The sequence below is a fragment of the Callithrix jacchus genome, chromosome 10 (assembly GCF_049354715.1).
Source record: "Callithrix jacchus isolate 240 chromosome 10, calJac240_pri, whole genome shotgun sequence".
Lineage (NCBI taxonomy): Eukaryota > Metazoa > Chordata > Mammalia > Primates > Cebidae > Callithrix > Callithrix jacchus.
In genome coordinates this window covers 127,096,659-127,109,415 of record NC_133511.1, presented here as the reverse complement: position 1 = coordinate 127,109,415, position 12,757 = coordinate 127,096,659, and the positions used below count along the sequence as shown (strand labels likewise).

The 12,757-nt window shown below is 57.2% G+C and overlaps 1 protein-coding gene across 7 annotated transcripts in view; it reads right to left on the bottom strand.

Annotated features, from left to right (window-relative positions):
* ANO1 (anoctamin 1) overlaps positions 1–12,757 on the bottom strand; it is a 202,224-nt gene that overhangs the window by 15,952 nt on the left and 173,515 nt on the right. For all 7 annotated transcript variants that reach the window (XM_035263624.3, XM_035263628.3, XM_035263627.3 and 4 more), the window contains 6 exons: positions 11,901–12,102; positions 11,531–11,642; positions 10,602–10,659; positions 7,969–8,069; positions 7,284–7,429; positions 2,758–2,910 (listed from right to left, as the gene is read on the bottom strand). In XM_035263624.3, the coding sequence (XP_035119515.1) occupies positions 2,758–2,910; positions 7,284–7,429; positions 7,969–8,069; positions 10,602–10,659; positions 11,531–11,642; positions 11,901–12,102 (772 nt within the window). The remainder of the gene's footprint in view (positions 1–2,757; positions 2,911–7,283; positions 7,430–7,968; positions 8,070–10,601; positions 10,660–11,530; positions 11,643–11,900; positions 12,103–12,757) is intronic.

The following is a 12,757-nucleotide window of genomic DNA, read 5'->3' as shown; positions in this document are numbered from 1 at the left end:
GGGGTTTCACCATGTTGATCAGGATGGTCTCAGACTCAAACTCCTGACCTTGTGATTCATCCACCTCGGCCTCCCAAAGTGCTGGGATTGTAGGCATGAGCCACTGCACCCGGCCCGCCATTCTGTTCTTTACTGCCATGGGACAGAGAGCTGCAGAATTTCCGAGGACTGCAGGGCACACCTGGAGAGCTGTCCCAGGGCTCCCCTTTCGGGGTCTTTGGTGTGCAGGGTGAGGTTTTCAGAGGCAAACTCTATGCATGCAGGAGGTCCAGGGCTTGAGCTCTCTGGTTTCGGCTCTGTTACCACCTGAGCCTCGGTCTCCCATGGGGAAAGTGGGACTGGGGAGGATTTACCCAGGCTTCCTCCAGGGTTCTCTGGAGGACACAGCATGCTGAGGTTCCGAGAAAAGTTAATGTTGGAGGTGGCTCTGCGGCACTGATCTTCAAAGTAGCACTATGCCCACGACAGCCGGCGTGCAGGCTCACCTGGCTCTTGAGAGCGGATGTGCAAAGATGGCCATGGTGACCCGTTTTTCGGTGGCTTCTTTCTTGCCTGTACCACCAGCTAAAAATGGCCTTTTACACTGTTTTTTTTTTTCCTTGAGATGGAGTCTTGCTCTGTTGCCCAGGCTGAAGTGCAATGGTGCGATCGTGGCTCACTGCAACCTCCGCTTCCCGGGTTCAAGCAATTCTCCCCTCTCAGCCTCATGAGTAGCTGGGATTACAGGAGCCTGCCACCACACCTGGTTAATTTTGTATTTTTAGTAGAGACGGGTTTCTCCACGTTGGCCGGGCTGGTCTCGAACTCCTGACCTCAGGTGATCCACCCACCTCAGCCCCTGACAAAGTGCTGGGATGACAGGCGTGAGCCACTGTGCCCCTCCAGCTTCCCACATTTTTGTAAGATGATGTTTGGCCTATAGAAGCCCTACCCAAAATTGTCCTATCACGCAGGTGTGGAATCTTTATTTCCGCAAGGTGAAATCCCCAGTGCATAATTCGACCTTTTGTTTATTCCAATAATCAGGACAAAGGTGCTATTCCAACGAAAACTGTGTGAAATGTGAGAAAATGCATGTGTTTTTGTAATTTTGTTTTCACCCTGAAAATTGGGTCCTACTATAGATTAAGATAGGCTCACCCTTCCTATGAGGGCTGGCTCTGGTGGAGGCCTGCGTGGGGCTCCCATGTCCCTCACCCTCCGGGACACAGTGTCACCCTGTCTCTGCTTAAATGCCTCTGGTAACAGGGAGCTCTCTAACTCACAAGGAAGTCTGCTGTGTTTTTGATATCTCTGACTATTACAAAGTTATTATTTTTCTTTTCCTTCCCTCCCTCCCTCCCTCCCTCCCTTCTTTTCTTTCTTGTTTTTCAAGGTCTCTCTGTTTTGCACCGGCTGGAGTGCAATGGCACAATCACAGCTCACTGCAGCCTTCACTTCCTGGGCTCACACAATCCTCTTGCCTCAGCCTCCCAAGTAGCTGAGACCACAGGTCTGCGCCACCACATCCAGCTAATTTTACTTATGTTTTTGGGGACAGGGTCTCACTCTGTTGCCCAGTCGTGGGCACGGCTCACTGCAGCCACAACCCTCCTGGGCTCACTGATCTTCCACCTCAGCCTCCTGAGTAGCTGGGACTACAGGCATGCATCATCATGCCTGGCTAATTTTTGTATTTTTCGTAGAAACAGGGTTTTCCCATGTTGCCAAGGCTGGTCTTGAACTCCTGAGCCCAAGCTATCCATCCTCCTTGGCCTCCCAAAGCAGTGAGATTATAGGAGCGAGCCACTGTGCTCAGCCCAAAGTTATCCTTTCCGCTGCCCTTAAATACAGGCTCTCTCAACCCCACTCCTCTCCTCTGCACGATCGAGGTGGCTGAGTGACTGGGTCAGCGAGCTGGAGTGGGGCCGCGTCTTGGCTTTGATCCCCAAGGCAAGCCGTGTGATGACCTGGACTGCTCTCCCCTGTCTACGGACGGGGGCTCCTTCCTTCCTTTTCTCTCTCTCTCTCTCTTTTTTTTTAGAGACGGGGTCTTTATGTTGTCCAGGCTGGAGTGCAGTGGCTGTTCACAGACGCGATCCCACTACTGATCAGCACGGGAATTTTGACCTGCTCCATTTCTGACCTGGGCCGGCTCACCCCTCCTTAGGCAACCTGGTGGTCCCCCCTCCCGGGAGGTCCCCATATTGATGCCAAACTTAGTGCGGACACCCGATCCGCACAGCGCACTACAGCCCAGAACTCCTGGCTCAAGCGATCCTCCAGCCTCAGCCTCCCAAGTAGCTGGGACTACAGGCTCGTGCCACTGCACCCAGCCCTTCCTTTTCTCTTTTGTGAACATTAAATGAGGCCATGACATGCAACATAGGTGGGCACTTGCTGAACGGCTAATACTGCTTTCCCCTTGCTCTCGCCCTGGCACTGGGGTCTCACAAGTGCTAGAGGTGGGTGCTGTCAGCCATTGGAGAGGAAATGTGTCTCTTGCACCTCCTAAAGCAGCAGGCTGTTGAGACATTCAGATGTCTGGGACTCACTCTTTGCAAACGGCCTCTGTGACCAATGAATCTTGGGAGGGGAGGGTGGGGACCTCCAGGTCTTGCGTCACCTGCCCCCAGGCTCTACCTGTGAAAGGCTAAGTGAAGAGCCCCAGTGGGGACACCTGGCCAGCTCTGGCTCTAGCTTCTGAAGAGCAGCACCCCCCTCCCCAAACCCAGCACACACTTGGAACGGGTCCCCCCAGCCCACGGGGTCACTCACCGATGTCTTTGGCTCTGACTGCCACTGGCCTTCGGAGCTCGGTGACAAACTTTTTGGCATCCAGGCGGATCTCAATGATGTTGTTGAGCAGTGCAAACAGCGGGGCCAGGGGGAAGGAGGCGACAAACAGGGTGACAAAGCCAAACTGGATGACTGCAAAGAGGGCCCAGTGCCAGTCAGTGCCCTGTGCGCCACAGCCACTGCCCCGTGAGCCACAACCACTGCCCCGTGCACTGAGCTGCACAGGCCTGGCGGTGGCCCCACCTCCAGTGAGCCCACCTGCATGGCCCCCACCTGCAGATGCATGAGAGGACCTCTTGGGATGGACCCTCCATGGCCCTGGGTGACCTCCAGGCCAGGAGTGGGCCCAAGGCAGAATTCCAAATTTTGCTCTGAATCTCAGTGTTAGACTCTTGAATAATGGGAATGCTCCCTTATCTATGGCTAATCTCGCTCTGTCACCCAGGCTGGAGTGCAGTGGGACAATCACGGCTCACTGCGGCCTCAACCTCCCAGGCGCAGTGACTCCTCCTACCTCGGCCTCCCGAGTAGCTGGGACCCCAGGCAGGCACCATATGACCGCCTAACTTCTGTCTGTTTTGTGGAGCTGGGGTTTTGCTATGCTGCCCGGGCTGGTCTTAAACTCCTGAGCTCAGTGATCATTCAAAGTGCTGGGATTACAGGCGTGAGCCAGCTTGCCGGCCTACGTCAAATTTTAAAAATTACCAATAGGAAAAGGACCATTGTGAGCTCAAAGGTCTAGCCTGAGGTCATCCCCTTGCCGGTGCTGGGAAGGGACATGGCAGTGGCCCTGCTGCTTCCATCATGGGGGCTTCCTGGGACCCGGGGGACCTGCCAGTATCTTCCAGAGCCCCAAACTTCCCCTGGCATCGGGCCTTCTAGATCTGGACGGGGACCCACTGCCCAGGGCAGTCCCTCGCCTCTGTCCTGTGGCCCTCCCTCTGAGGATCGATTGCCCCATCCAGGAGCCAGCTCTGGGGTTTCTCGGGCTTTGGATGAGGCATCCAGCATGGGGCTGGGTTCCTAGGAGAAGGTCAGGAAAAGGTTGCTAAGGGGAACTGAATAGGAAAGCTGGTTCAGGAACTGCACAGTAGGACCCAGTCCAAGGGCGTTTGGTGCCAGGCGGTAAACAAGGAAGCCAGCAGAATGTCACCGTGTGCTTGGCGGGCTGAGTGTGGGCATTGTTAGCATGTGGGATGGGCCGTGGGGTTGCCCTGCAAATTCTCTCCCTGGGCTGTCTCGCTTGTTGAGTGGAAGGCCTCTGGTCCCGCCCAAGGTCCCTGGAGGGGACGAAGCATTGCTTATGTGGGGCGGTGTGTGCTGTGCCAAGGCCCGAGGCTGTTGGTCACCAACCAGGGTGGGCTTCCCCACTTCCGAGTGGCACTGCCTACTCTGGCACTAAGGGCATGACCGGGGAGCTGGAGACGCTGCTAGAGCTAGCTCTAGGGAGGGAGGGCGTTGGGGGGTGGGGAGGTGGGGAGGTGGGGCATCCCCAGATGGGCTTGTTCTCCCTATCCATCCACATCCCTGGCTTGGGCCTTCTTTGGAGGAACAGACTGGCAGCCAATGGATGGGGAGAAACCCAGTGGGTGCAGAAATGTGCCTTGGTGGGTGGGGGCAGGGTGGGGCCTGGTGAGCCACTCCCTGTGTATGTGGGGAGGAGGTGCCTGCTCCAGAAATCCCATCAGGAACTCAGGATGCAATGTCCAGCCACTCGGAAAATAAATCCTGAGAAGGGGCTGCCAGTCTCGTGGCTGAGCTGCTTTCTGGGGATCTAGGATTTTTTGTGGAAGGAGCAGCCTTGCAGGGAGTGGGGTCACCTCCCAGACCCCTGGCCACATGGCCAGCACTGAGTCAAACAGCTGGGAGCCGCCCGCCTGTCCAGCAGCCTGACGCTGGTTCAGCGTGGACTTCATTCCAGGAGAAAACAGAGGAGCCGCAGAACACCACGCTTAGGAGTCCTCTCCGCCTGAGTCAACTGCAAGGTGCTCCTTGCACAGTTGTCTGGGAGCCAGGAGTGACATGTGGACAGTTTGGCCAACATGTGGGCACAGGCAGCACCTGCAGTGCAATGGAACAGAAACGCTCCCTGCCCTCGAAGGTGCCCTTACCCCTAGGCCTTCGTTAAAAATGCGGCCTGCTTGGCTGGGTATGGTGGCTCCTGCCTGTAATCCCAGCACTTTGAGAAGCTGAGGTGGGTGGATCATGAGGTCAGGAGTTCGAGACCAGCCTGACCAACATGGTAAACCCTTGTCTCTACTAAAAGTACAAAAATTAGCTGTGTGTGGGCACCTGTAATCCCAGCTACTCGGGAAGCTGAGGCAGGAGAATCGCTTGAACCTGGGAGGTGGAGGTTGCAGTGAGCTGAGATCGTGCCACTGCACTCCAGCCTGGGTGACAGAGCGAGACTTCATCTCAAAACAAAATAAATAAATAAATAAAAATGCCGCCTGCCAGGTCTCACCTCAAACAGACCAGGAAGAAGCCTGGGAGCTGGCATTGTAGAGAAGTTGACCTTGGTGGCCAGGACACTGCCTGCTGGGACACCCTCTACAGGAATCTCCCTGACTGCCTTTGCCTATCCAGTCAGCAAACACACACTGAGCACCCACTGTATACCTGGACCTGCTGTAGGGACAGGGCTAGGGCGTGAGGAGCAAGAGAGGGCCAGGCTGCTGTCCTACCAGGGGAGTGAGCAGAGAGATGACAGGGTAAGGCTGTCTTCTAGGGGGCAGGAACCCCAAGCAGGGGAGGGTGGGGGCCATGGCTGAGTCAAGGAAGGGCTTCTCCTTTCAAAAGCAGGGGAGGGTGGGGGCCATGGCTGAGTGAAGGAAGGGCTTCCCCTTTCAAAAGCAGGGGAGGGTGGGGGCCATGGCTGAGTGAAGGAAGGGCTTCCCCTTTCAAAAGCAGGGGAGGGTGGGGGCCATGGCTGAGTGAAGGAAGGGCTTCCCCTTTCAAAAGCAGGGGAGGGTGGGGGCCATGGCTGAGTGAAGGAAGGGCTTCCCCTTTCAAAAGCAGGGGAGGGTGGGGGCCATGGCTGAGTGAAGGAAGGGCTTCCCCTTTCAAAAGCAGGGGAGGGTGGGGGCCATGGCTGAGTGAAGGAAGGGCTTCCCCTTTCAAAAGCAGGGGAGGGTGGGGGCCATGGCTGAGTCAAGGAAGGGCTTCTCCTTTCAAAAGCAGGGGAGGGTGGGGGCCATGGCTGAGTGAAGGAAGGGCTTCCCCTTTCAAAAGCAGGGGAGGGTGGGGGCCATGGCTGAGTGAAGGAAGGGCTTCCCCTTTCAAAAGCAGGGGAGGGTGGGGGCCATGGCTGAGTGAAGGAAGGGCTTCCCCTTTCAAAAGCAGGGGAGGGTGGGGGCCATGGCTGAGTGAAGGAAGGGCTTCCCCTTTCAAAAGCAGGGGAGGGTGGGGGCCATGGCTGAGTGAAGGAAGGGCTTCCCCTTTCAAAAGCAGGGGAGGGTGGGGGCCATGGCTGAGTGAAGGAAGGGCTTCCCCTTTCAAAAGCAGGGGAGGGTGGGGGCCATGGCTGAGTGAAGGAAGGGCTTCCCCTTTCAAAAGCAGGGGAGGGTGGGGGCCATGGCTGAGTGAAGGAAGGGCTTCCCCTTTCAAAAGCAGGGGAGGGTGGGGGCCATGGCTGAGTGAAGGAAGGGCTTCTCCTTTCAAACAGTATTCAGGGACGACCCCTCTGTTGGGGGACATTCTGAATAGAGCGTGGGAGGCAGGGAGAGAGTGAGTCGTGCAGGTATTTGAGGGAGGGCACATCTAGTGCAAAGACCCTGGGGCCACCTGAGCTCCATGGGGCTGGGGAGCAGCAAGGAGGCCAGCACGCCCAGAGCGAGTGCAGGAGGCAGGAGGCAGAGGTAAGCAACCAGGTCAGGGAGACTCCAGGGCTGTGCGGGCTACACCTGGCCTCCTGCTAACCCCTGAAAGGTATGCACCATCCTTCGGCATCCTCCTGGCTGGTCACACAATTGAGGGGGTAAGGTCCGATCCCTGGGTCTTTGAGCACCTGCTCTGTGCTGGGGGCAGCTGTAGCCAGCCCACAGGTAAGCAAGTCCAGGCTCCGGCAACTCAGGAGCTCACCGCCAGGAAGGGGAGATGATTCACAGACCCACAGTAGGTGCTTGAAGGCTCTGGGACTGAGAGGAGGGACCTCGGATTGTGGGGGGGTCCCGAGTGAGGCAGGAGCTTGCAGCTTAGCAGGGCTGGGCCCTCGGCTGGTGTGGGAGTCTGAGGGAGGAGGAAGACCTGCACAGCGGAGGCTGAGTCAGGCTGTACTGACAGGACCGTGCCTGGGATAGTGGCTGCTTGACCTGGGCCTCTGGAAGACAGGACTCCATCCAGAGCAGCCATGCCCACCAACCACCGGTCTGCATCTCCCTCCTCCCCACCTGATGCTTCCGGAGGGATGCTGGGCACCGCGGGGTCAGGGGCATCACACCCTGCGGCCCTGCCCCACTCCAGCTGGCATGCTGGCCTGTTTCTAGCCTGCCCCGGCTGGCACTCACTCATTTCCATGTACTCGGGGGTGAGGCCCGCGAAGGGCTCCAGGTTGTAATCCACCTCGTACCGCTGCCTCCTCTTCACGCTCTCCTCGTGGTGGGTGGGGCTCTGCCGCTTCAGCCTCAGGTAGCGGATGAACTTCTTCATCTTCCTGAGAGAAGCGACAGCACGCAGTTAGGTTTGCAGGAAGCTGAGTTTTGGGGCTCAGGTCTGGCATCTCTAGTGATTTTTTTTTTTTTTTGAGACAGAGTTTTGCTCTTTTTGCCCAGGCTGGAGTGCAGTGGCACAATCTCGGCTCACTGCAACCTCTGCCTCCTGGGTTCAAGCAATTCTCCTGCCTCAGCCTCCCGAGTAGCTGGGACTACAGGCGCATGCCGCCATGCCTAGCTAACTTTTGGTATTTTAAGTAGAGACGGGGTTTCACCGTGTTGCCCAGGCTGGTCTCAAACTCCTGAGCTCAGGCAATCCGTCCGCCTCTGCCTCCCAAAGTGCTGGGATTACAGGCATCCGCCACCATGCCTGGCCTGGGGTGGCTTTTGCCCCATCTTCCCTCTGTGTCCTCCTCCTCTCCCTGCTTCTGGTGCCCCCGTCTTGGTGGAGGCCCTGCGTCCACCCAGACCACGGCAGAAGCCACTGGCACAGCCCTCCACCCCGCCCGCTCTGCCGCTCTGACCGCCTCAGCGCACTCACGGGATTCCGATCTCGAACAGGTTGTTCTGGATCAGCTGTTTCCCCAGCATGATGATGCTGAGCTGGATGCAGAGCTCCATCAGGCAGCCCCCTGGCGCGCACTGTGGACAGAGAGCAGCATCAGCCCCGCCGCAGGGACACCGGGAGAGGGGCCGCAGCCCTGCAGGGAGGCCCACCCCATGCCATGGGTTGACCTGTGCCCTCCAAAAAAAGACACTCAGGTCCTAATCCTGCTCCCTGGGAACGGGGCCTTATTTGCAAAAAGAGTCTTTGCAGATGTAGCCAAGTCAAGATGGGGTCGTGCTGGGGCAGGGTGGGCACCCACCCGAGGACTGGTATCTTCAGAAGAGGAGAAGGTGTGGGCACAGAGAGTGGGGGCCGTGTGAAGATGGTGGGGGAACGAACGATGAGGACTTCCGTGGCCCCCAGAAGCTGGGGGACGCGAGGCGGGTCCTCCCCTAGAGCCCGTGAAGGGAACTCAGTCAGGCTAACACCTCCGTGTTGCACCTCCGTCCTTCAGGACGGTGAGACTCAATCTCTGTTATTTGAAGCCACCCAGTCTGTGGGGTTGAGTTGCGGCAGCCCCAGGAAATGGACACGCCCCGCCTACAGGCTGCTGGGCTTGGGGCTGGGGCTGGGATCGGGGAGTGCATTGCCAGGGAGTAGGCAGGGACGGGGTGGGGCGGGGTGGGGCGGCACGGCGCCTCCTTTTTCCCAGGGCTGCTGCCCAGTCCCATGCACCAGTCACCATCCACCAGCTCTGCACCACCACCGCGCAGCAGGCAAGCCCCACGGGAGGCAGCAGCCACCCCTCTGAGGCCTAATGCCCCTGACTCAGTGGGCCTATGCCACCTTAGGCCAGGGACTCGGCAAGCAGGTGACAGTCAGACACCTAAGTGGGCTGGAAGCTTAACTTGTCCCAGCAAAGGAAACACCAGGGCACAGTAAACCTATTCTGTGTTCCAAATAAAACCTAACATACTCCGAACTTGTCTTGGAGGGCCATGCTTTCAAAGAAAGCAATTACACCATTTGCTTGATTATATAATATGAGAAGTAGAAACGTTCCTTTTTAAAGTTTCCTTTCTTGTTAAAGAACAAGTGTGCTAGTAGCTCTTTGTGAAGACCTATCCCATGTAGCTGTTAGACACGCCGTGCTCACAGGCACGTGGTACATTCTGTGTCCTTGTACTTTCACCAAGATATCTGTGCTGGACGGGCTCACAGGTATGTCCCAGCTCTCCACTGCTTTTACCTGTTTAGAAAAGTTTTAAAGCCAATCGGGTTTTAGTTTAGATGGTGAGGTCTGGCTCCAGCCAATGGAGATCAGATACAGCAGTAAGGACGACCCCAAATGCGTGAGGGATAAATCTGTGTGTTTTCCTTTGTTCATTGTACTCTCGTGGCACAATGGCTAGTGAGGGTGCCCTTCCTGTAGTCCAGGAAGTAAAAATTGCATGGCTGAAAAATCCTTTGTCTCAGGGCTGATTTTTTTTTGTGGCACCTAATGACTTTTCTAACCTGGGACAATTGTAACAGGTGATCAACTATGTCATATAAAAAGAAAAGAGCTTTTCACAAGTTTGCAGCAGACGCCCGTTACTGTGGAGGAGACCATGTCTTGGGCTGCCCTGGGGCCTGCATCAGGTAGTTGAACCTCTAGGGTTGCACTCCAGACAGCCAGATCACCCTGTACCTGATATCCACCCCATCCTTGATAACTTGTTCCACAGGGTCTTTATCAAGAAGACCCACTCTCTTATTTTCTGACACGCTGAATTACTCTGTGGGTTGGATATGCTGAGACCGGAAGCTCCAACAGGCCCTGAAGCCCTGGTTTGGTCTGATGGAGCCCTTGGTCGTGGGACAGAGAGTGGAGCAAGTCCATGGCCATGACTTGTAACCAGATCTGTGGCCAGCATGGCTGGGCAGAAACCAATGGCACCAACCTGGCGTTTGAAGGTAAAGAGATAAGCATCTCAATTTTGAGTTAAAAAAGGTAGCTGAGATCTGTTTGGTGCTCACTGATTCATCTTTTTTCTTTCGAGCCAGACCCTTGCTCTGTTGCCCAGGATGGAGTGCAGGGCTGAAATCTCGGCTCACTGCAACCTCCGCCTTTCAGGTTCAAGTGATTCTCGCACCTCAGCCTCCCCAGTAGCTGGGACTACAGGCATGCACCACCACGTCCAGCTAATTTTTTGTGTTTTTAGTAGACATGGGGTTTCACCATGTTGGTCAGGCTGCTCTCAAACTCCTGACCTCACCTGATCCACTCACCTCAACCTCTCAGCGTGCCGGGATTACAGGCCTGAGCCATTGCGCTGGCCCTCATTAATTCATCTTAACCAGAGAGAAATATTCAGTCTCACAGAAAAAGAAAACAAAACCAGATGTCATTGTTTTTCTTTCCTTAACTGTACAGCAGCTTCTAGGTGATTCTATGTGAACACACCGAATAAGATCAAAGCCCCCTCCTCCCCCCCACACATGTCAGGAGAATGGAAAAGGTTCCATCAGGACGGAAAGAAACTACTCTTTGCTGAACAAATCGGCTGCTTCTCCCAAGCGTACAGTGTAGACAAACGGTCAGGAAAACAGAAGGGGCTGCCGGAAATGAATAACATCTCGGTTACCTCTTCCATCCGGAAGGAACGGAAAATGTACACGTAGTCTCCCGGGCGTCCAACAAACCTGAAATGATAGGGGAGGTCGTTAGAGAGACCCCCAAGTGGGGACTGTGTGGCGTGTGAGTCCTGCAGGCGGGACCTCAAGGGTATCCACAGGCGGCTCTCCCTGCTGATCGCATCTGCTAAAAGATGACCACAATGGCGTGGCACTGGTCAGTCACATGATGCGGAGGAGGCAGCCTTTTGGGGGGGCTCTGAGATCAGCCCAGCCAGCCCCTTGCAGAAATGATGGTGGTGGGGGCCTCGTCGTGGGTGGGCCGCAGGCTCCGCCACAGCCTGGTATGGCTCCTGAGGGTCCAGGTTTGGAAGGTTTCACTCCACCAGGAGCTGTGAACAGGGCTCAGGTGGCCAACGGCCACACTTCCACCCCTCCTCTCTCCTGTCCCCACTCTGGACTCCTCCCTACCTGTCATGGGAGTGCCTGGAACTGGCTTCTGGGGTTCTCTGCCTGGACTCCCTGCTGCTGGGGCTTCCCACTGTCTGGAGTCCCTGGGGTCCCCTCTGCCCAGGTTCCTCACTGTGCAGGGCCCTCACTGCCCAGTTTCTCCTCTGCCCAGGGCTCTCACCATCTAGGGCCCTCACTTCCTGGGGCCCTCACTCCCGGGTCCTCACTGCCCAGGGTCCTCACCGCCCAGGGTCCTCACCGCCCGGGGCCCTTACTCCTGGGTCCTCACTGCCCAGACTCCCTGCTGCCCAGGGTCCTGCTGCTCTGGAGCCTCAGCAGGGCCCAGGCCTTCTCCCTGACCCTCATTGGCTGCGGGTGCCATGGTGTCTGCCCTTCCCTGGGCTCCAGGTGCCCCCCACCTGTAGGGAGGGAGAGTCCTCCCCTGGACCTGGGAGAAGTGAGGTAGGGGAAAGGCTGAAGATGTCCCTACCGGCCTTTGAAGAAAGCCACGTAGAAGATGGGGGTGTAAGAGTTCACGAACTTCAGCAGGAAGGCCTTAAAGATCAGCCTCTCCTCAAAGCTCTTCTCCGTCTTTGGAACCTCTGGAGGGAGGGGTAGGAAGACGCTGAGGCAGCGGCTGGGATGGCCCTGACGGCCTGGTTCAGCCTCCGCCGGCCACTGGCACCATCGCTTAGTGGGCTCTCAGAGGTGCGCCAGGGCCTGTGCTCAGGATCTCCGTTCAGAGACAGGGAGCCAGGGCGCAGAGAAGGTACACGACAAGCTGAAGTTTGCACAGCAAGAGGGAGGTGGCTCGAGCCGCCTGAGTCGAGGGCGCGAGCGCCCGGGGTGTGGGCACTCACCGATCTTGGTGAGCCACCGGGCTATGCATCCGTACACCTCATCCAGGAGGATGATGACCACCAGGTTGATGATGACCGCGGTGGCCGTGACCGTGACCCGGATGTTGGACCGCACGGAGGGGGAGGAGTTCATGGCCAAGGCGGCGGCCGTGGAGATTCTGTAGATGATGACGCCAAGGACGATGGCAAACGTCACCGCAATCTGCAGCAGGGGAAGGCGCTCTTGGTTGGGGACCCTCCCAGGACCCACCTGGACCTGCCCCATCTGCTCCCTCAGCCCAGGTGTCCCCCGCCCCTCCTGCTCTTCTGCGTCAAAACAAGGACTGACACTTCTTGGGCACCTGCCAAATGCCAGGGGCTTTCTGCGCACGAATCCACCAGAGATAGATGGACGAGGGGCTGGTTTCTGTTTTGTGGAAGAGGACACTGAGGTTCAGAGAGATTACGTAGACGGACCGGGCCACCCAGCGCAGGAGCTGGGACTTACCAGGCGGGGCTGCCCACGCCTGCAGTTCACAGCGTCTTTGCGCTCCCATCTTCCCAGAGCCGTAGCGCCCTGTCCAAGCAGAGCCCAGGACACAGTATGGCCACGATGCCAGTGACTGGTCCCAGAGCAGGCTGACTGTGGGGTGGGGCTTCTCCCAGAGCAGACGGACTGCGGGTGGGGGCTTCTCCCCCAACCCATGGTGAGCTCAGGGACATCCTCAGATGCTGTGCAGGGCTGAGGCATGCCACCCTCACAACCACCGCCCAGGGACCCTCCCCTGGTAAAGGAGGTGGGTGCAGCCTGGGATGGGGCAGGGCTTTGGGTCTGGCTGGAGGTGCTTCGGGTTGCTTCTCGCAGTCTGCTCGGAAGC